Raw genomic sequence first — 19,731 nt, forward strand, 5'->3', positions numbered from 1 at the left:
AACGTATATATACATATGATTATTCTAGTTTCTAGAGTAATGATCGCAACCACGATCATATAAGCAGATCTCGACACTTGCTAGGGAAAAACCATCCGAAAATTGAGTCGTGTCTAGTCGTGAAAAATCAACATGGACAGTCGACAAAGTCCGCATTCTTGCGAAACAGATAGAGATGAGTAGAATGTCTCTATCTTTGTCTGAAATATTAATCGCATGTCACGCATGTGCAGAAAGGGGGTTTTCTTGTCTTCCATGTTGATTTTCCGCGATTCAATTTCCGGATTGCTTTTCCTAGGCTTCTGTACACGAGTGTCAGGTATCGAAATCTGTTTATATGATCGTGAATATCGAGATCAAAAATCGTAATGTTAATGTCATAGATTAGTAGTGAGCAATGGGTTATGTGAAACATAACCTCAAAAAGGTTACGCACTGATAACAGACTAAAAATGATAAAACATATGCTATTTTATAGCTATAGACTATTTAATAAAAATTTATATATTTAAAGTGCTTACATCAAAATGTTTAAATAATATTATTTATTACTTGTCATAAAAATTATATTCATTAAAAAATATATTAAAATTGTAAAATCACAGTATTATTGTAATGATTTATTAAAAAATTGATAAAGAATCAACATTTTTTTGATATTCAATACTTTAATAGTTTTAGTATAGTTTAATATTGAAATATAGTAATTATTGTAATGTAATATTTAACTTATATAAATAAATATATTTAAAAAATGTTGTTAGAAACTGGATTATTGACAAAATTTATATATATTGCAATTGTGGTTACAAATTATTGGTAAGTTCGCCTAAATTACTTTTTAGTAACAAATGAAGTTACTTAATTTCTGTTACTTTGTACATATAATTGATTAAATATCTTTGCAGGATAATTTCTATATTGACTGTATTTATAAATAAAACTCTTTTATCCAGTAATACTATAAATTTGGATGCACCTCTTTTTATAACATGGTGCCAATGTATAGTATCTTTAGTTATGTGTGTAATTCTTAGTAATTTATCAAAATGGTTCCCAAAATATATTAAATTTCCAATTGGTAATCCATATACCAAAGAAACCCTTAGAAAGGTAAATTATAATTTTTTGATAATAATTATATCTTTATTATTCTCTATATATTTATAGGTATTACCATTGTCTCTCCTATTTACTGGAATGATTGCAACCAACAACTTATGTTTAAAATATGTTGACGTTTCATTTTATTACACAGGACGTTCACTAACAACTGTATTTAATGTTATTTTCACATACCTTATGTTAGGTAAGAACCTCTGAAAATAAAACAATTTGGCAAGTATAATGACTTATGAAAATTTTACAGGTCAAAAGACTTCCATAAATTGTATTGCATGTTGTGCATTTATTGTGATTGGATTCTGGCTTGGTGTGGATCAAGAACACATTGCTGGTTCTCTATCTATTCTGGGAACAATTTTTGGTGTACTAGGATCGTTAACTCTTTCTTTATATTCCATTCACATGAAACAAGTTCTTCCTACATTAAATCAAGATATTTGGTTACTCTCTTATTGTAACAATGCATATAGTGTCATTATATTTCTTCCATTAATGTTAGCAAATGGAGAACATATTACAGTGTACAATTATGATAAGATTGGATCTTCATATTTTTGGTTGGCTATGATTGTTGGTGGTATTTGTGGATTTGCTATTGGTTTTGCTACAGCACTTCAAATAAAAGTAACATCTCCTTTAACACACAATATTAGTGGAACTGCTAAAGCTTGTGCACAAACAGTTTTAGCAACTTACTGGTTTGATGAAAAGAAATCATTCATGTGGTGGATAAGTAATTTTGTTGTACTTAGTGCTAGTGCAATGTATGCTAGATTGAGACAACTTGATATAAGTAGAGAATACAAAGAAGAAAAGCAGCAATTGCAATGTGACAAAATGTGAATGAATTTATAATTTAAACATTTCATATTCGGATCAAAGTATATATAACATAGGTTACATTTTATTGTATAAGATTTATATAAAAATAGTTAAGAAAATAAAATTAATTATTTTTATAAAACAGTATAAATTATTTTTCATTCCATTTATTTTATAAAGTTATCTAATCATAATTAGGATTAAAATTTAAAACGTCATAAAAAATCTCACTTTATTATATATAAATATATAAAATATATAGATATATTTAATAAAAAAAAAATATAGATGAATAAATTATTAAAATCTTGATGCAAGGCCACCTCCACGACTATCTGAATGACTTGACATTAGATCTTTTCTTTTTATGATTGCATTCACGCTTTTTAATACTGAATCAGTCTTTAAATGTGGTGCTGGTACTATTAAGTTTAATTGATTTCGCATTAATGTATCTATAGAATGTTTTGGATCATTTTCTATCACAAATCCATCTGATGAAAAATAATACCTAAACAATAAATTGTGGTTAAGAGATAACATTTCCACTTTTATATTATAAAAGATAAAATCTATTTTCTACCTTGGATATTCAATAGCTTCAGAAACATTTAATTGACGCACTATAATACTGTACAATAATTGTCCAATAATTAATGTATCATCAGTTCCAAACACTCCTCTTAATCCACATAATGCTTTTTCATTATGAAAGATTATGGGAACAAGCATAGATAAGGTATTATTGGTATCAGCTTTATCTAGCAGGAAGCCAACAGTTGACATATATCCAAGACCAAATGGTGCACCAAGTCCACTGTAAGAAGTGTACATTTATATCACTAAATTTATTGAACGAAATATATTAAATCAATATAATACTAACGTTATAATACAAACATAAGTATCTTCCCAATCCATTGCAACAACTCCAGTATATCTTTCTTCTTCAACTAAAATTATTACGGTATGAAATCAACATTGTTGTAAAACATATTTATATATATTTTAAAATGAAAACAGTGAAGTATAACAAACCATGTTGTTTTAATTGTAATGGCATTGATACTGAATTTATTAATGTTTTAGCTATTTGTATATCTGCTCCTACTATGGATGCATTATCAGTAGATATGTTAAGATCTTCCAGTACTGCAATCATTGATTTTAGTAATGACATATGTGGAGGATAATATATTACATGTTTATAAAAGCTTGACTTTTTTGCTATATATACATCAGGTTTATAATTTACTAACTGTGGAAGTAGCTTTGATAGTTTAATTCTATCATGTAGAAGCTTTTGTGAAAAAGTTCCATTGTATAATACTAAAAAAGAAACAAGTAAGTAAATGTATTAGAAGATATTAATACAAAATTTTTAATTTAGTTATAATAATGATAAAATTACTGTACCATTAGTTCCTTCCAGTCCTACAGCATTTAACAAATTGCTAAGATCGTGTAATTTTAGTATATCTCCTGCACTAATGTGCCCATATAAAATTTCATAATCAATATTTTTTGATACTTCACTTGCTAGCTCCTTTGATACAACAAATCCTTCTTTGGCTAAAGATACAGAAGGTTTAACAATTTCACTCCATGGTAGTTTACCCTTTAATGTATGTGCATATTCTAATCCTCTTAATACTGCTGGTATACGTATCCCATCTTGTAAAAAATTGTCTAACATACAATACAAATAATGTAAGATCTGAAATACTTTTGAAAATATTATTCAAATACATACCTTTAATTGTATTATTAGCAAAATCAATAATAATTGGTTCTGTTTGTTCTTTATGATTATATAACATCATATAACCACCTCTAAAATAATAATTATAAATTATTATAATTATTAATAAAATTACATATATAACTTACCCACCCAGACCAGTCTTATGTGGAGCAACTACTGTCATACAAATAGTAGCTGCTACAGCTGCATCTATTGCATTACCGCCTTTTCGTAATATTTTGGTTCCAATTTGTGAACAATTTGTATAATCTGTTGCAACAGCACCATGTATACCAGCAGTATTCTGAAATAACACAACATTACACATAACATCTATAATTTGTTGTATGATATGTTTTTTATATTAATTTAAGTACCTGTGGGCTCCCATCAGCATATAATATTTGTAAAATTAATGTTGTTGTAATAGAAATTGTCAAAATGGTGAAACAGCTTATAATGAATTTTAAACCATCTCCACAATACATAGTTAACGTGTATTTGTAACTTCTACTTTTTGTTAAAGGACATTCTTCTCCAGAGCCTTTAAAAATTAAAATAATATATGATAGGATTTCTTACAACACACTGTGTTAAGTAACACAGTAATAATAATTAAAACAGTAATAATGAGATACTTTTGTAATATGTTTCGAAATTTTTGTGTGTATAAAGATACAAGAAAATTTTATACTTAATGAAATTATTGTGAGAAATAACAAATGAAGGTTAAGATAAATGTAGTTTAAAAGGTGGTTGCTAAGAATAATTACTATTTATAGTGAACATTAATTTTTATTTAATATTAAACTATGTAAGTACATGTAAAAAATATAGTACTCAAAATAATAATCATTGTGTTTCACATTTCTTTCGAAAAATATCACATGCTTGTAAATAAATGCTAATGAGTGTAATAAGGTTACGTATAAATAAAATTTTTCGAATGTTTATAATAACAATAAGAAAACAAATGAAATAAATGGTACTTACAAGAATTATTATAGCGCATCGTAAATACATGAATTAATTTGAATACGGATTGAAAAGAATTAAATGTACGTAAAATTGTTTAATGGTATGCAGACAACGTATCTATATCATGTTATAGACAGTGTATACTTTCCTCTAACTGTAAATTTAACTGATTTTTTGTACTGTAAGATTAATGGAATATAATCGAAAGTATTTTAAAACATTTATACACATTACTACTATATTAAAAAGTTTGTTTAATTACATGCTTATGTTATTTAACAAAAAGTTATATCTACTGCTTTATTTTTAAATAAAGAAAAGAAACAAAATTTATACAAAAAATAATTACTCTTATTATTTTGGCAGAATATTCTATGCAGAAACAATTTGTTATATTATACACATATGTATATGACATTTAATTTTTTTCTTTGAAACAAAATACAAAATATAAACAAAAATGTCCATTGATATAGCAGAAATGTTAAAAGAACCAAGAATGATAAAGGTATGTGCACCAATGGTTAGATACAGCAAGTAAGTAATAATAAACATTACTGTATTTGTAGTATTTTTTCAGTATATGAAAATAAAAAAATAATATAAATATTAACAGATTACAGTTTCGAACTTTAGTAAGACAATATGATTGCGATATATGTTTTACACCTATGATCTTAGCTGATTCATTTGTACAATCTGAAAAAGCCAGAGACAATGAGTTTTCAACTAATAATGGAGATAAGCCACTAGTTGTTCAATTTGCTGCTAAAAATGTATATGACTTTCTTAATGCAACAGAATTGGTTGCCCCGTAAGTTCATCCAAAATATTAAGACTAATATCTGATAATCAATATTGGTTTGTATGCCTAATGAATTATTTTTCTATAGATATTGTAATGGAGTTGATTTAAATTGTGGGTGCCCTCAGCGTTGGGCATTGAAAGATGGGTATGGAGCTGACTTACTTAAGAAACCAGATCTTGTAAAAGATTTAATATATCAAGTGAGAAATCGTATTCCATATCCTTTCACTGTGTCTGTAAAGATTAGATTATTGAAGGATATTCAAAAAACCATTGATTTCTGTAGAATTCTTGAAAAAGCTGGTGCTTCATTTCTTACTGTTCATGCTAGAACTCCAGAAATGAGATGTGAACCAATTGATCTATATAACTTAAAATTAGTAAGAGACAGTGTGAAGTTACCTCTCATTGCTAATGGAGATGTAAAAAGTTTAGAAAGTGCAGAAAAGCTCTATAAAGAAAGTAATTGTGATGCAGTGATGTCTGCAAGAGGGATTTTAACAAATCCAGCTCTTTTTTCTGGACATTCAGTTACACCTCTTAATTGTGTACAAGATTGGCTTGATATTACATCAACTATACCAACTCAATTTATATGTTTTCATCATCACCTTGTATTTATGTTAGAAAAAATGCTCCCCAAAAAAAGTAGGATGTTTTTTAACAATCTACAAAATAAAGTAGCTGTTCTGGAATTTTTGGAAGATACTTATGGTATAAAACCCAACATCATACCCAAATTATTTGATCTTACTAAATGCACCTTTAATATTTCAAATAAAAAATGTAATAAAAACATTATAAAGGATGATGATGACCTTAATACGAATTTTTTGGGAAACATATTTGCAGAACATTAATTTTATTTATTTATATTCTTAAATACATAGAGAATATTTCTATAATTATACTGCTATGTAATTGCTAAAAAATTCATGAATGTCTCACTAGTGTATGTTTTTTGTATATAAAGAAATTAGTGACATAATCATGAAACATAATAATTAATATCATTTAAAAAATTTATATATAATATATGTGATATCTATATGAATCAACAACACATTTAATTCTGATAAATTTAACTTTAAACGTTTTTGCTTTAAATATTTCGTACTTGAGATTTAAATGCAGTGGTGCTGTATCAGCTTTCAATAATGGACGATAGGTGTGCTAGAATCTAAGGTAGAAAGTAAAATAAACTGTATCACTTGTATAACCGCGAAACTTGTAAAATTTGTTATTGTCATTGCTTATTAGTCATTAGTTCAAGAAATGAAATGTGGAAAGTAATAATTTTACAGAGTAATGATATTACGAAATAAAGTACACTGAAATTTGAAAATGACATATCTTATTTCAAAATGGTATGTTTTTATAAAATTGGTTAAAAATTCTTTTATCAAAATTACTTTAGTTTTTATTGAAAAATGATATATTAAAATTACAAAATTAGTAATAATTAATGTACTAGTATAATTTTAGTACTCTTTCTTTCAATTTTCAAAAACATGTTCGTGCTTATTATTGTCATTGTTATTAGATTTAATTTTATTATATCCTATATAACAAATTTTTATTTTGTTTTTAATAATCTTATGTTTATTGTATATAAGAATCGATCTTTGGCACCCAGTAAAAATGGCAAACGCCCATTACTATTTGATATATCCAATAATGTGACAATACGTCAGGTTGTGTCACCAGTTCAACAAACTAAAAAAAAGGTTTGCCGTAATGTCAAAAATGTACAAATACCAGAATACAAAGCAGTTGCTCTTTCAGCTAATGATGTGCAAGCTACCCAAGAAGTAATTTCTGAACATGTAAGTATTATACATTAAATAGTAATCATTAATAACAATCTTATAATAACATAATATCTACAGTAAAAAATTATAATTGGACTTATAGGAAGAACGTATGAAAAAGATCTTTAGTAAACCATTTAAGATACCAATTCCTGGTTATCAATTATCTGGTCGTGCATTAGGAATACGTTTATCTGGTCCCCGTAGACCTTTACATGATCCTGAAGAAGCTAATGCGCTTGTTGTTTATTCACCCCCTGAATTATCTGAACATGAAAAATTGAAAATAGATCAGTAAGTATAAATATTTTGTTTATTTTATAATTATTAAACTTTATCAACAATTTTTTATAATAGTTCATTTATATTTCAGATCTAAACAACTTGTACATGTAGTAGTGGATCCTCTATTATGTAATATTTTAAGACCTCATCAAAGAGAAGGTGTGAAGTTTATGTATGAATGTGTAACAGGAAAACGTATTGAAGGTGCCTATGGGTGTATCATGGCAGATGAAATGGGTCTTGGAAAAACTTTACAATGTATAACTCTTTTGTGGACTTTATTAAAACAAGGTAAAATAATATTATATACATTATATACAATATGTAATTACATTAATTGTTAATTACGTTAATTACGTAATTGTGTTTTGTAGGACCCGAAGCTAAACCACTTATAGAGAAAGCTATTATTGTTGCGCCAAGTTCATTAGTTAAAAATTGGTATAATGAGATCTTTAAATGGTTGAAAAATAGAGTTCAACCATTAGCCATTGATGGTGGAAACAAAGTAGATATCGACACAAAACTTACTGGATTTATGAAAACTTACGGCCGCAGGTGTATAAATCCTATTCTGATAATCAGTTATGAAACTTTTCGCTTACACGCACAAGTTCTTCATCAAGATGAAGTTGGACTCGTATTATGTGATGAGGGACATCGTCTAAAAAATTCTGAAAATCAAACATATCAAGCGCTTATAAATTTAAAGGCTAAAAGAAGAGTACTACTCAGTGGAACACCTATCCAGAATGATCTTTTAGAATATTTCTCTCTTGTACATTTTGTTAATCAAGGATTATTGGGAACTGCACAAGTATGTTAATTAATATGTTTAGAAAATTAAAGAGATTTTTCAAATATTTCAATGAGAATATTAATGTCATATTAAAATTTCATTTGTTAGGAATTTCGAAAAAAATTCGAGATACCAATTTTACGTGGTCAAGATGCAGCTGCAACAGATACTGAACGTAAACTCGCTCAGGAACGTTTAGCGGAATTAGTAAGCATTGTGAATAAATGTCTTATTAGACGCACTAGTGCCTTACTTTCGAAATATTTACCTTTAAAATATGAATTAGTGGTGTGTATAAGAATGGGAAAACTACAAACTGACCTTTATAACAGTTTTATACAAAGCGATAGTGTTAGAAAATCAATGGAAGGTTTGTTGTTTATAAATTCGTTATTATTTAAAATACTTGAAATCTCTATATTTAATTAATGTCTATTTTTTCGTTATAGAAAATTCTGCCAATTCTAAAAAAGGAAAAAGTTTTTCAACACTTGCAGCAATTACACTGTTGAAAAAATTATGTTGTCACCCTGATTTGGTATATGATAAAATATTGGAAAAATCTGATGGATTTGAAAACGCTGCAAAATTAATGCCTCCAAATTACAATACAAAGTACATAGTATTAAAATTATTTTATAATACTGACCTAAATTTACCACTATTTTATAATATTGATCTTTATAATTTTATTTCTAGAGAAATCATGCCAGAATTATCCGGAAAGCTAATGGTATTAGATTGTCTCTTAGCTTCTATTAAAACAACGACGAATGATAAAATTGTATTGGTATCTAATTATACACAAACTCTCGATCTGTTTGAGAAACTGTGTCATAAACGTTGTTATAACTATGTTAGATTAGACGGCACTATGACTATTAAAAAAAGATCAAAGGTAGTAGAAAAATTTAATGATCCAAATAGCAATGACTTTATTTTTATGCTCAGCTCCAAAGCTGGGGGCTGTGGATTAAATCTTATTGGTGCAAATCGACTTGTCATGTTCGATCCTGACTGGAATCCTGCAAATGATGATCAAGCTATGGCAAGAGTTTGGAGGGATGGTCAGAAAAAACTTTGTTTTATATATCGTTTTCTCTGTGTACGTAAAAGAAAAATTTTACAACAATTTTTGATCTTTTAGAAATCAACATTTATGTTGTCATTTAAATGTTATAGACTGGTACTATCGAGGAAAAAATTTTTCAAAGGCAAGCGCATAAAAAAGCATTAAGTTCTACAGTCGTAGATCAGGAAGAAGATGTTGCAAGACATTTTACATTAAATGATTTACGAGATTTATTTAAATTAGAAGAAAATACAATATCAGATACTCACGCTAAGTAAGCTTAACATTATGAAAAATTATGAATGTCTATATGAATAGTTATTAGTTAATTATATTTATTGCATGTACTTTAGGTTCAAATGTAAAAGGTGCGTCAATGGTATAGAAGTAAAAGGACCACCCGAACAATCTGACTGTAATTCAGATTTGTCAGATTGGAGGCACATCTATAATCCACGACATTTACCAGATATACCATTACGACAATGCTGGTCATGTGGAATTTCTTTTGTTTTCTGTCATCGATCGCATGAACAAGTTAAATAGGATTACGATTTTTAACTATTTGCACATATCTTAATAATGGGGGCGACATTTTTTATATATCAATGTTTCATATACTTCTGTACAAAAGTTGTTAGGACGAAGTTTATATAAACAAATTCATAACAAGCATTGTGTATTTGTTTAATAATAGAAATTACATTGTATGTTGAGTATATTAAAGTTAGTTTGTACGGACAAATAATTAATATATTATTATAAATATTTTATAGAACAGGAAAAAAATGTAATTTAATTGTATAAAAATTGCACAAATTGATTAATATGTAAAATAAATTTTTGTTTATGAAAGATTATTACAGTTATTAAACATTTTTAATAGTTCCAATGTTTGATTTTCTTTTTCCTTTTTAATACAATTATTTTCATTAATTGAAAAAATTATTATATCTGTAAAACTTGATAATTCAAATTACGGTCAAAGTCAGAATTCAGCAAGTATACGATAATGAGTAAATACATGAACTAAAATCAAAAATATAATTTTTCAAAATAATAATCTAAAAAACATTTATATTGAAAAATAAGAAAACTTCCAAAACGTCTGCAAATAATATGAATACAAAGCGTGAAATTCGGGATACAATGTTTTTAATACGGTTAATATATCTACAAGCTAGCTTTCAGACGAATTGTGCGCAGAAAACCAAGGGTCAACGAAGGCTTGAGGAATTTGTTCTACATAAACAGAAGCAATAAAGAGAAGCGGGGAGGGAGAGGAAGCAAGAGAAAATCTTAGTGGGGGAATGCAGGTAATGGAAACGTGAGCACGTGATCGTTGAATACGATTTCTGATTGGTTAAACGGAATCAGCGCTGCTTTCCCTCCCAGCTCGGTACCCGTTCGCGTTGCCCTTCTTCCGAGGTTTCGTACAGCTGCCCGCTCAGAATAGTTCCAGATGTGGCCATGTTTAGTTTGATCTTTGAAGTTTTCGCTCATCGTCTCATAACTGATACATTTTTATACAATCTGCTGACATAGTAATACGCTCTGTCCGACCATCGTTCTTTTTTCGCCTGCCTGCGACTAGTCTCGTTCATAATAACATATGTTCTTCTTTTGCTGAGATAAATAATCTAAGTACGCGGAAGTACACGAGAGACGTAAAAAACGCTGTCAATCCATCCAGGATAGACACGAATCGCGTCGAGTCCGTGCATTAAAACATTTTATTTCTCGATCAAATTTCAATAACAGACGCGCGTCTGATTAAACTCGCAGTTGTTTTTATCGGCAAGGCGAGACGAACAAATTTATTCGTTGCTCCCTTTCTCTCTCTCTCTCTCCCAATATATTTTCAATCGAAAAAAGAGAGCGCTGTTATCAGATTACGGAACACACGGGAATCGTCGAAGTGGAAGCTACGCCTTTACATTAACTCTACGAAGCTTCGAGTCGTATTTTTGGGGAAAAACGCTTTTTTCCTTTTCGTTTGATTATTACGAATTTTAAAAAAAGAGAAAGAAGTACGATATACGTATTTCCTATCGAGCTCTGCTCTTATCTCCGTATTTCATTCGATAGTTAAGAGCGTAAGGAAAAAGAGATAATTCTGAATCGCCTACGAGAGCTTATGGTCGGTCAGCCATTTGCCACGTCATGCCACGACGTTGCAGTGGTAAGATCACGCCATTTAACGAAATTTAATAGCCAAGGAGAGGAGAGACACACAGTGAAAATCTATCCATTTCTTCGCCGAATCGAGAAGTGCAAATAGTAATTTACGGATAAATCAGAGAAATAAAAAGACATTTTAATTAAACGAGATATATTAGCCTGAATATTGTGCTCAGGCGAGAAGAATTAATTTGGGAGGATAAAAAAGAGGTCAGAGACATGTAACTGAGGCAACGATAGAAAAAAGATACAGAAAACGTTTTTAATAAAAACCTCTGGTACGTTCGGTTGTTGGGTGCGCGCACGCGCACGCAAGAGAGAAAGAGAAACGGAGAGACACACGAGAAACACGATTCTTTGTAGGCTAATTAGTGTCCTAGTAAATTGAGTATTTTTGAAAATTTTTTCAAATGCTAGAATTCAGGCACGCGATTATTTTCCAAGCAAAGAGCCATCGAGTGTGGTCGCGTCAATCGATCGAATGATCATCGTCGGGCCACAGTGCTATATCATACGGTACAAAACACGATCGATCGGGACAAAACAATGGCATTAGAGAGTGTTTCCGCGGCTGAGACTCTAATCCAAAGGTTTGCCTCCAACATTTTTTATTCACCAGTTGAAAACAGTCGAAATTTTTAGGACTGTTTACCAATTCACGTTACACACATTTGAACCCCCTCTCCAGAAGCTCCGTGCTGGTCCCCCGCTTTCGTTTCGGTATATACCATTGGCACTATGAGAAAAAAAGCGGAGTCATATTACACTGTTCGAATACGCGTAACTTACATCTTTTTGTTCTCTCGTGTCTTCTTTTATGGTTCTTCATTGCTCTGAAATTAAATCAGCTCTACTCTAGAATTATAACATAAGATAGTTTAAACGTTGAGTACCTTGGCACGGTTCTTAAGGCCAAGGTTATCTTCGTGACAAAGAAATTCTCCGATATACATATTCCAATATTAAATAGCAGAAAGTAAATTCAACTTTTTATGGAATTAAAAATGTTCCTTATGATAGGCATTAATAAATTTACTTGAATCAATATTCAAGTAAAATTCCAAATAAAAATGTTAGCTTTGTGGTGATTCACAAGATATGTGTGCAAATGTTCGTGCGTATATCTTAATTCTTATATATTTATGACGATATTTATTACGGTAGGATATAACGATATTTATAACGGTGCAAATTTTAATGACATATTTTGACGAGCATTGAAGAACTACATAAATATCGGTATAAAATTATTTCAGAAACGGAAGTTTGTATTAAGTAAAAGAAATATGCACGGGATCTTCGGGGAGACGATATACATATACAGAAGATATATACATATATACATTTCCCGGTCGAGTACGACGTATTTATACATGTACCTAATACACATTCAGAGACTAAATTTATACACAGCGCGCATGTAGATATGCGTCATGTACATATGTACAACCTACCTTACGTACACATGTGTATACCTACATACATGTGTATACACGTGAATGAACGAGACAAACGGGGTCTACACGCGAAGAAATTCTGACGTACGATTATCGAAAAATGTTACATGCACTGTTGATAATGCTGTAACGATGACGATGAGATATGCTGTAGAAATAATGTGATATGTTATATATTCGTATTCATACTATTGCATTGATGATGAATTATGGTAGTTGATGATGAATAATGATGTTAATAATGAACACGATTTGTGGGTAAGGAAATTCCAATTTATTATTTTCCTTCGTGATATACAGATATCATGCGTTTTTTTACTGTGCTAATTTAACAATCTTTTAGCGCCTGCAATTTACATATTACTTTTTCATTTTATATTCGTGTATTTTATTTTAAATATGTGGGAATGGTTATACGCTTTATTTAATAATATGGGTTTTCTTCCTCTTCATTTGTAATTTTGTGCTTTTATATACTGTACGATTGAACGTACGTTTCTAAAGTATGCTATTTTCCGGATAAATCGGTGATAACGGACATATTCAGAAAACAGTTATTTCCCAAGCATATGTTACGTTAACTAGGTATATATTTCAAAGTTGCATCGATCGATGCTTACTGTACTACAACGTGTCGTTAGTCACCTCCCAAAGCAGCCAATGTTTTCAGGTCAACTAGTAGCGGAAGCTTCTTTCAGCTATACTCTGCTCGACCAAAGTTCGATGTTCCTTTATTCAACGTACAACATGTGATGTATTTAATGACCATTGCTGTTAATGCTTTGACAGCTTTTATGAGCACAGTCCAATTTTGTTCTAGCAACTTTTTATCTCATTTTATTAAAGAAATGCATTTAGCGTTTCTTTAATGATTCTTAAATGATGATGATGATAATGAATAATGACGATGATGATAATATTGACAATGATGATGATTATGATGATGATCATCATGATAATGATAAATGATGATGATTTTAATGAAATAAAATTTTCGGTTTTACCTCATACATAAAAAAATGCAGCTTTGAAAAATGCATAAAATGATAAATATCTGAGGATGTAACATTTTTGTATAATTTAATTTACTTTCATTTTTTAATTAATATTACAAATAAATTCTTTATTCATTAGCATAGAATTCTTTAAGATCAAAATTTATAGACCTTTTAAGTCTCTCAAGAAAGAGATTTAAAATATATTCAAAATAATATTATTAATAAAGCATATCAAGCAAAATCTGTCATCGATACAGACATTAAACCTTCTATTTTTAATTATATGGAACAAACTATACATATACATATAATATATATAATATTACATACACGATATATAAAAAATTATTAATACTGTATAAAAATATTTTAAACTACATAAAGTTTATAAAACACTCAGTTTGAACGTATTATACATTTTTAGCTAACAATGTATTTTTAATATATGTATAGTAACGATGATAATGATTTGGAAGATGGGGAAATTCCTTCCGATGAAGATGATGAACCTCTGCCACCACCAGTAAATAATGATGCCAATAAAAGTGCATCAAAAACAGATGTACCAAAAACTAAAGCTTTCGATACTAAATTCAATAAAAATAAGAAATCAAATGTTCAAGGAAGTAGCAAGCATGATAGATTTCTAAAATATAAAAATCCATCAGAAGATTGGGCAGGAGATGTGGAAAAAGCAATTAGGGCGGCGTTAGAGGAAGATGGTACTAGAAATCAAGATTCCAAATCTAAGAGTAAAAATAATAGAAATAAGAGTAGAAAAAGGATAAGGGATGAAAGAGAGGAAGACCGTAATAAGGATCAAAAGGTTTCATAATATTTAATGTTATTAGTAGAATTAATTTAAATAATATTTTATATGGATTTATAAGAAATATGTGATTTACAGAGAAGAAAAGTGAGCGACGACGAAAATGTCAATGAAGATGAAGATGAAATGTTATTTGTTAGGGGTGCTTCGCCTGTTAGGAAGGATTCGCAAGAGAATAATTCTCCAAGACATACAAACGAGCATGAGAATTTTGATAGTAATTCAGATTATGATGATAGGCCTAATGTAAATCGACATAGGGATAATGATAACAAGCGTAGTAATTCAAGAGGAGGTGGCGGTGGGGGAGGTATGGTAATATTATATAATATTATTAATCAATATTATTAAGTTATTACAAACGATATTTGCGTTTATAGGACGTAGAGGCGGTAAAAATGAACGCGGTGGTAAAAATAAAACCCGTGGGCAAATGCGGAATGATAGAAATGGACGCAGAAATCAAAATAATGACCACAATCAAGATCCAGATGCTATATGTGTTTATTACATGCAAGGAAAATGCCATAGAGGAGATGATTGCCCTTTTTCACATAATGCTTTACCACCTCGAAAGATGGAACTCTGCAAATTTTATCTTATGGACTGTTGTGCAAAGAGAGATAAATGCCTTTATATGCATCACGATTTTCCATGTAAATTTTTTCATACAGGATTAAAATGTAGTCAGGGAGAGAATTGTAAATTTTCACATCAACCTTTAAATGAGCAGGTACTTATTATATTTCAGCTTTTATATCTTCTTTAATCAATATAGTTTAGAAAAGCGTATATTAAATAAAATACTATTATGCAGGTGAAAGGAATTTTGTTAAAACACTTAGAAACAGCACCAAAAGAAATTCTTGGAGATTTTCCACGTTTAAGTAGAGAAGGGGCAATGTTAATGATAAATAATACAGCTAGAGCATTAGCGCAGGGTCAAGAAACTACAAATCAAAAAATTCCCAGTCTTTTTGAACTAAATATATCAGCTCCAACTGGTACCACAGAAAAGAATAATGAAAGGGAAGAAAAAGGTATTTAATGATATTTTTATTTATATTTTTTATAGCATAGTTTGTATTAAAAGTTAAATTTATTGTATAGAAGAACAACAGCAGAAAAGTGTTAGAGAAAGGAAATCGTCAGGTAAGAAAACTCGATGGGGTTCAGATGAAGATAGGGTTCCATATGAACAAATCATGTTGTTACAATCATCAGCCAATGAACTTGGTCTGCAACTTCCTAATGCTGCATTGGGTCTAGCAACCCAACACTTACAAAAACCATTAATACCCCAATCTATGCCAAATATGGATTTTTATACTGAAGCTAATAACCTTGAATTGAATAAAATAAATTTAAACAAAGCAAGAGACAGAGAAGATTTCACAAAAGACGTAGAAGAAGACGAAATACTAGAACAGGTATAGTGATTGATTATTTCATTTAATAAATTTTTATAAATAACTATAATATTATGTAATGCTTTTCACTTTCAGGCAAAAAAGAAAGACACGACACTACTTGAAGATTCAAAAGATGTAGATTTAAGGCAATTGCTAAATACGCAAAAACCGCCACCTGTTTTTAGTATAGCTGATGAAGTAGCAAATCTTACTAAGTCTAAGTTCGATGAAGAAAGTGATCAAGATGAAGAAACAGATCTTGTTATAGAAATGCCAATGGAAGATGACGATAAACAGAAAGACAAAAATACAGATCAGGAAGGTAGGACCAGTTTTCATTATTGTATAAAGTAAAAACAAAAATAAAAAAGTAAAGCGAAAGATTACTTAATTGTTACAGAAACAAATATTGCGAACGAAGGAACTAATAATCACTGTGATACTTCTTCACCATGTACGGAAGAGCAAGAAATACCGGCTCATTTACCAAAAAAGGCACAGGAATTGTTTATGCGTATTCAGCAACAACAACGGGCAGCACAGGATAGTTTTAAAAATATAGAAAATGAGTTCTCTGCACTTTCGTGCAGACGTACGGATCAAATTTTAGAAGATTGGTATTCGGACGATGAGGATGACGATGACGATGATGAAAGTGGAAATCTTACGATAGTACTTTCCAATAAAGATACGTTGAAAGAAGAAAATGAATCTGCAGAAAAGTCACAGAGTATTGTGATTAAAGAAGAATTTCAAAGTACACCTTCTGCTCCTACTATACCTCAGCCAGCAGTTATTGTGGACAAACTTGGAGATTTAAGTAAGATTGACATTAGTGCTGAGGTATCAAAGTTATTATCGTCACTAAAGGCGACGACTGGTAAATCTTTCCAACAAAATACCACACAAGATTATTCCTCAAAAGTTAAATCTTCACCGGACAGAATACCATCGGACGAATCAAACATTCACAGTAAAAGTATCAACACATTTAATACTTCAAATCAGTTATCAAAAATTGAAAATGAAACATCGAGTCCACGTTCGTCCCCTGGAACAAGTTCTATACCTGTTTCCAGAGATCCCCGTATGTCACGAGATCCCAGACAACGTCGAGACGAACAGAAATTGAGTAGCCCTAATAGAACAGATAGTAAAAAAGAATCTAAGCATCTTAGATTGGAAACGAGTATCTATAGTTCCGGCATTACTGCTGTTGATACTAACATGGACACAGATCTCCGAACCAAGACAGATCAGGATCTTCGAAGAAAGGATATGGATTTCAGACAACAATTCCAAACTGGTTTTGGAGATACTGATCTTCGAGTTGTCGGGGCAGGATTCACCGATGCGTCTACCAAATCTGATGTGGATTTGCGACAAATGTTGAGCTTGCCTTTTAAACCGGCGCCATCACACGTACCTTGTACGGAAATTGATGCAAGTATTTCTTCACATCCTCCAATGACGTATAAAGTATATGTTGTTGACATACCAAGACCTGATTATACAGGTCTTAAACTTACTAAAAATGATGCACAGGTGAAATACGATCCACGATTACGTAAAATTTTTAGAATCGGTAAAATCGAATTAGCTGATTCTCCCATGTCTCCGCCTCCAATTAAAATGGATACTCCAAAGTCACCTCCACAAATCCGATCCGATCCACGCCGAAAAGCTCTTGAAACTTCCAATCTATCTTCTCAAAATATAAATGCTTCCATAATAAAGAATGTTCAGCAGTCATCACTAGAAATATCGAACATGGGAATGGGTCCTGGTGGTATGTCTGTTCCTCAGGGTATGCCTGGACCACAAGGTATGCAAGGAGGACAAGGCATGATGCCAATGGGTCCAAATCCAATGCTTGGAAATATGGGGCCTATAGGACCTATTATGAATACTCCTATGGGCCCTCAAAACATACCACCTATGGGTATGACGGGAATGTCCAACATTCCTCCGGGAATGACCATGAATGGACCAGTTGTGCCTCAGAATCAGATGAACTTTGATCCACGTTTTAATGTTCAACGCAACAATGGGGCTGGGTTGTTAGGCCCAGCACCTGGTGTAAGCTTCGGACCAGACGTTAATTCTTCGTACGATGGTGCGCCATCGTACCCTAGTGGTAATTTCAATAACTTTGGTCCCGGTCCTACTTCAGTGCCTCCAGATTCTGGTATGATGGGATTTAATCCGAATGGTCCGAATCCAAACTTCGGTATGGAGGGGCCTGAGTGGAATGGAACAAACCAAAATAGACGCGGTGGACGTATCAGACGACGAAATCGAAATAGGACCAATATCGTGACTAATAATTAAGGCAATAAGCAATTTCAAGTAGGTACATAAGCGAAGTACCTGGTGATAATTCTCATTGTAATTTAAATTTGTACAGCATGCATTAATGATAATGCATTCATTTATGGCGGTCCAGATTAATGATCTTTTGATTGTGTCAATTGTACATGGTGTCAAATGCTCGATAGTGGTTAAATAGAAAAATATAAATTTAAACTATTGGAAGAAAAATATTAAATATTGTACATGAATTACACATTTTGAAGCATTTCTTTGTATGAAGTATACATACCAATGAATGATATAAGTAATGCTCATAATTACGTGACACTCTATATTTTATTTAAAAAATATAAATCATATTATATACATGAGAAATATATCAAATATATCTATGAATAATAGCAAATGAAATTTTCAGCGGAAATGTATATGTATATATTGAACATCTTCATCCATTTAAAAAGACATTTAATATATAAGATATGATGAATGAAAAATCTGATTATATAGATTGATTTATATCTTTTTTTTATGTCTTCCATGTATGATACATAATGGAAATACATACATACATATATATGAATATACATATGAATATATGTATGTGTGTGTATAATTTATATGCAAATAGTTCTTGAATTCTAGAATGCATATAAGTTTTATTAAATTATGTTTAGACAGTATCAGAACGTCATAAATTCATTAAACATGAAACGGCCTAAGGCCTATTATTATAAGTCAAAATACCAATAAAATGACATAGTACATGATACAGTATGAAAATGCAATATTTTATAAAAAACTAATGTACTTATAAGAGTTTCGAAAATAACTGTACATGGACATACTTTTTTACTTACATTAGAAGAGATATAGATAGATATCAAAAGATATTTCATTTCAAATTTTGTAGGGACTGCAGATTAAAAATGTATTTAAATAAATGTGAACCTTATGATAATCTAGGTTTTACACTACTAGCAAAATTTTTACCCTATTATTACATTTACCCGTTACGGCAGTCATATGTTCCATGTATTAATATTAAATTCATCTCTGCTAAAACGCAGGTTAAGAAATACTTCCTCTTTGAGAAA

General features: G+C 30.4%; 4 protein-coding genes across 12 annotated transcripts; 3 read left to right on the forward strand and 1 right to left on the reverse strand.

The window, feature by feature from the left end:
* The first annotated feature begins 22 nt into the window (after positions 1-22).
* Positions 23-2,089, forward strand: LOC100651144 (GDP-fucose transporter 1). Its single transcript, XM_048412467.1, has 5 exons — positions 23-319; positions 765-819; positions 909-1,113; positions 1,171-1,309; positions 1,370-2,089. The coding sequence occupies exons 1-5, from the start codon at positions 217-219 to the stop codon at positions 1,966-1,968; spliced, it is 1,101 nt and encodes a 366-aa protein (XP_048268424.1). The 5' UTR covers positions 23-216; the 3' UTR covers positions 1,969-2,089.
* A 73-nt stretch (positions 2,090-2,162) lies between these two features.
* LOC100650258 (glutathione hydrolase 7) lies at positions 2,163-4,820 on the reverse strand. 4 transcript variants are annotated; one of them, XM_020866727.2, is made up of 9 exons: positions 4,685-4,820; positions 4,069-4,235; positions 3,838-3,995; positions 3,701-3,780; positions 3,364-3,636; positions 2,986-3,276; positions 2,834-2,900; positions 2,531-2,764; positions 2,163-2,458 (listed from the first exon to the last, which is right to left on the reverse strand). In XM_020866727.2, the coding sequence occupies exons 1-9, from the start codon at positions 4,701-4,703 to the stop codon at positions 2,248-2,250; spliced, it is 1,500 nt and encodes a 499-aa protein (XP_020722386.1). In that variant the 5' UTR covers positions 4,704-4,820; the 3' UTR covers positions 2,163-2,247. The 4 variants fall into 4 exon arrangements, with proteins under 4 accessions (XP_020722386.1, XP_048268421.1, XP_048268420.1 ...); XM_048412464.1 differs by lacking the exon at positions 4,685-4,820 and adding an exon at positions 4,514-4,618 and having other exon boundaries at positions 3,364-3,621; XM_048412463.1 differs by lacking the exon at positions 4,685-4,820 and adding an exon at positions 4,514-4,616.
* LOC100650016 (DNA repair and recombination protein RAD54-like) lies at positions 4,340-10,304 on the forward strand. 4 transcript variants are annotated; one of them, XM_020866726.2, is made up of 13 exons: positions 4,340-4,505; positions 5,036-5,206; positions 5,286-5,483; positions 5,563-5,677; positions 7,094-7,303; positions 7,392-7,582; positions 7,662-7,864; positions 7,948-8,390; positions 8,481-8,742; positions 8,822-8,987; positions 9,072-9,477; positions 9,555-9,718; positions 9,798-10,304. In XM_020866726.2, exons 2-13 carry the CDS (start codon positions 5,130-5,132, stop codon positions 9,988-9,990), a joined length of 2,628 nt encoding a protein of 875 aa, XP_020722385.1. In that variant the 5' UTR covers positions 4,340-4,505; positions 5,036-5,129; the 3' UTR covers positions 9,991-10,304. The 4 variants fall into 4 exon arrangements, with proteins under 4 accessions (XP_020722385.1, XP_048268419.1, XP_012172812.1 ...); XM_048412462.1 differs by lacking the exon at positions 4,340-4,505 and adding an exon at positions 4,631-4,749; XM_012317422.3 differs by lacking the exon at positions 4,340-4,505 and having other exon boundaries at positions 5,040-5,177.
* A 584-nt stretch (positions 10,305-10,888) lies between these two features.
* On the forward strand, positions 10,889-19,614 carry LOC100649901 (protein suppressor of sable). 3 transcript variants are annotated; one of them, XM_048412710.1, is made up of 9 exons: positions 10,889-10,988; positions 12,043-12,215; positions 14,534-14,906; positions 14,988-15,219; positions 15,290-15,642; positions 15,727-15,949; positions 16,020-16,339; positions 16,415-16,643; positions 16,722-19,614. In XM_048412710.1, the coding sequence occupies exons 2-9, from the start codon at positions 12,172-12,174 to the stop codon at positions 18,650-18,652; spliced, it is 3,705 nt and encodes a 1,234-aa protein (XP_048268667.1). In that variant the 5' UTR covers positions 10,889-10,988; positions 12,043-12,171; the 3' UTR covers positions 18,653-19,614. The 3 variants fall into 3 exon arrangements, with proteins under 3 accessions (XP_048268667.1, XP_003401534.1, XP_012172808.1); XM_003401486.4 differs by having other exon boundaries at positions 10,895-12,215; XM_012317418.3 differs by lacking the exons at positions 10,889-10,988; positions 12,043-12,215 and adding an exon at positions 13,188-13,340.
* Positions 19,615-19,731: the final 117 nt, after the last annotated feature.

The sequence above is a fragment of the Bombus terrestris genome, chromosome 15 (assembly GCF_910591885.1).
Source record: "Bombus terrestris chromosome 15, iyBomTerr1.2, whole genome shotgun sequence".
NCBI lineage: Eukaryota > Metazoa > Arthropoda > Insecta > Hymenoptera > Apidae > Bombus > Bombus terrestris.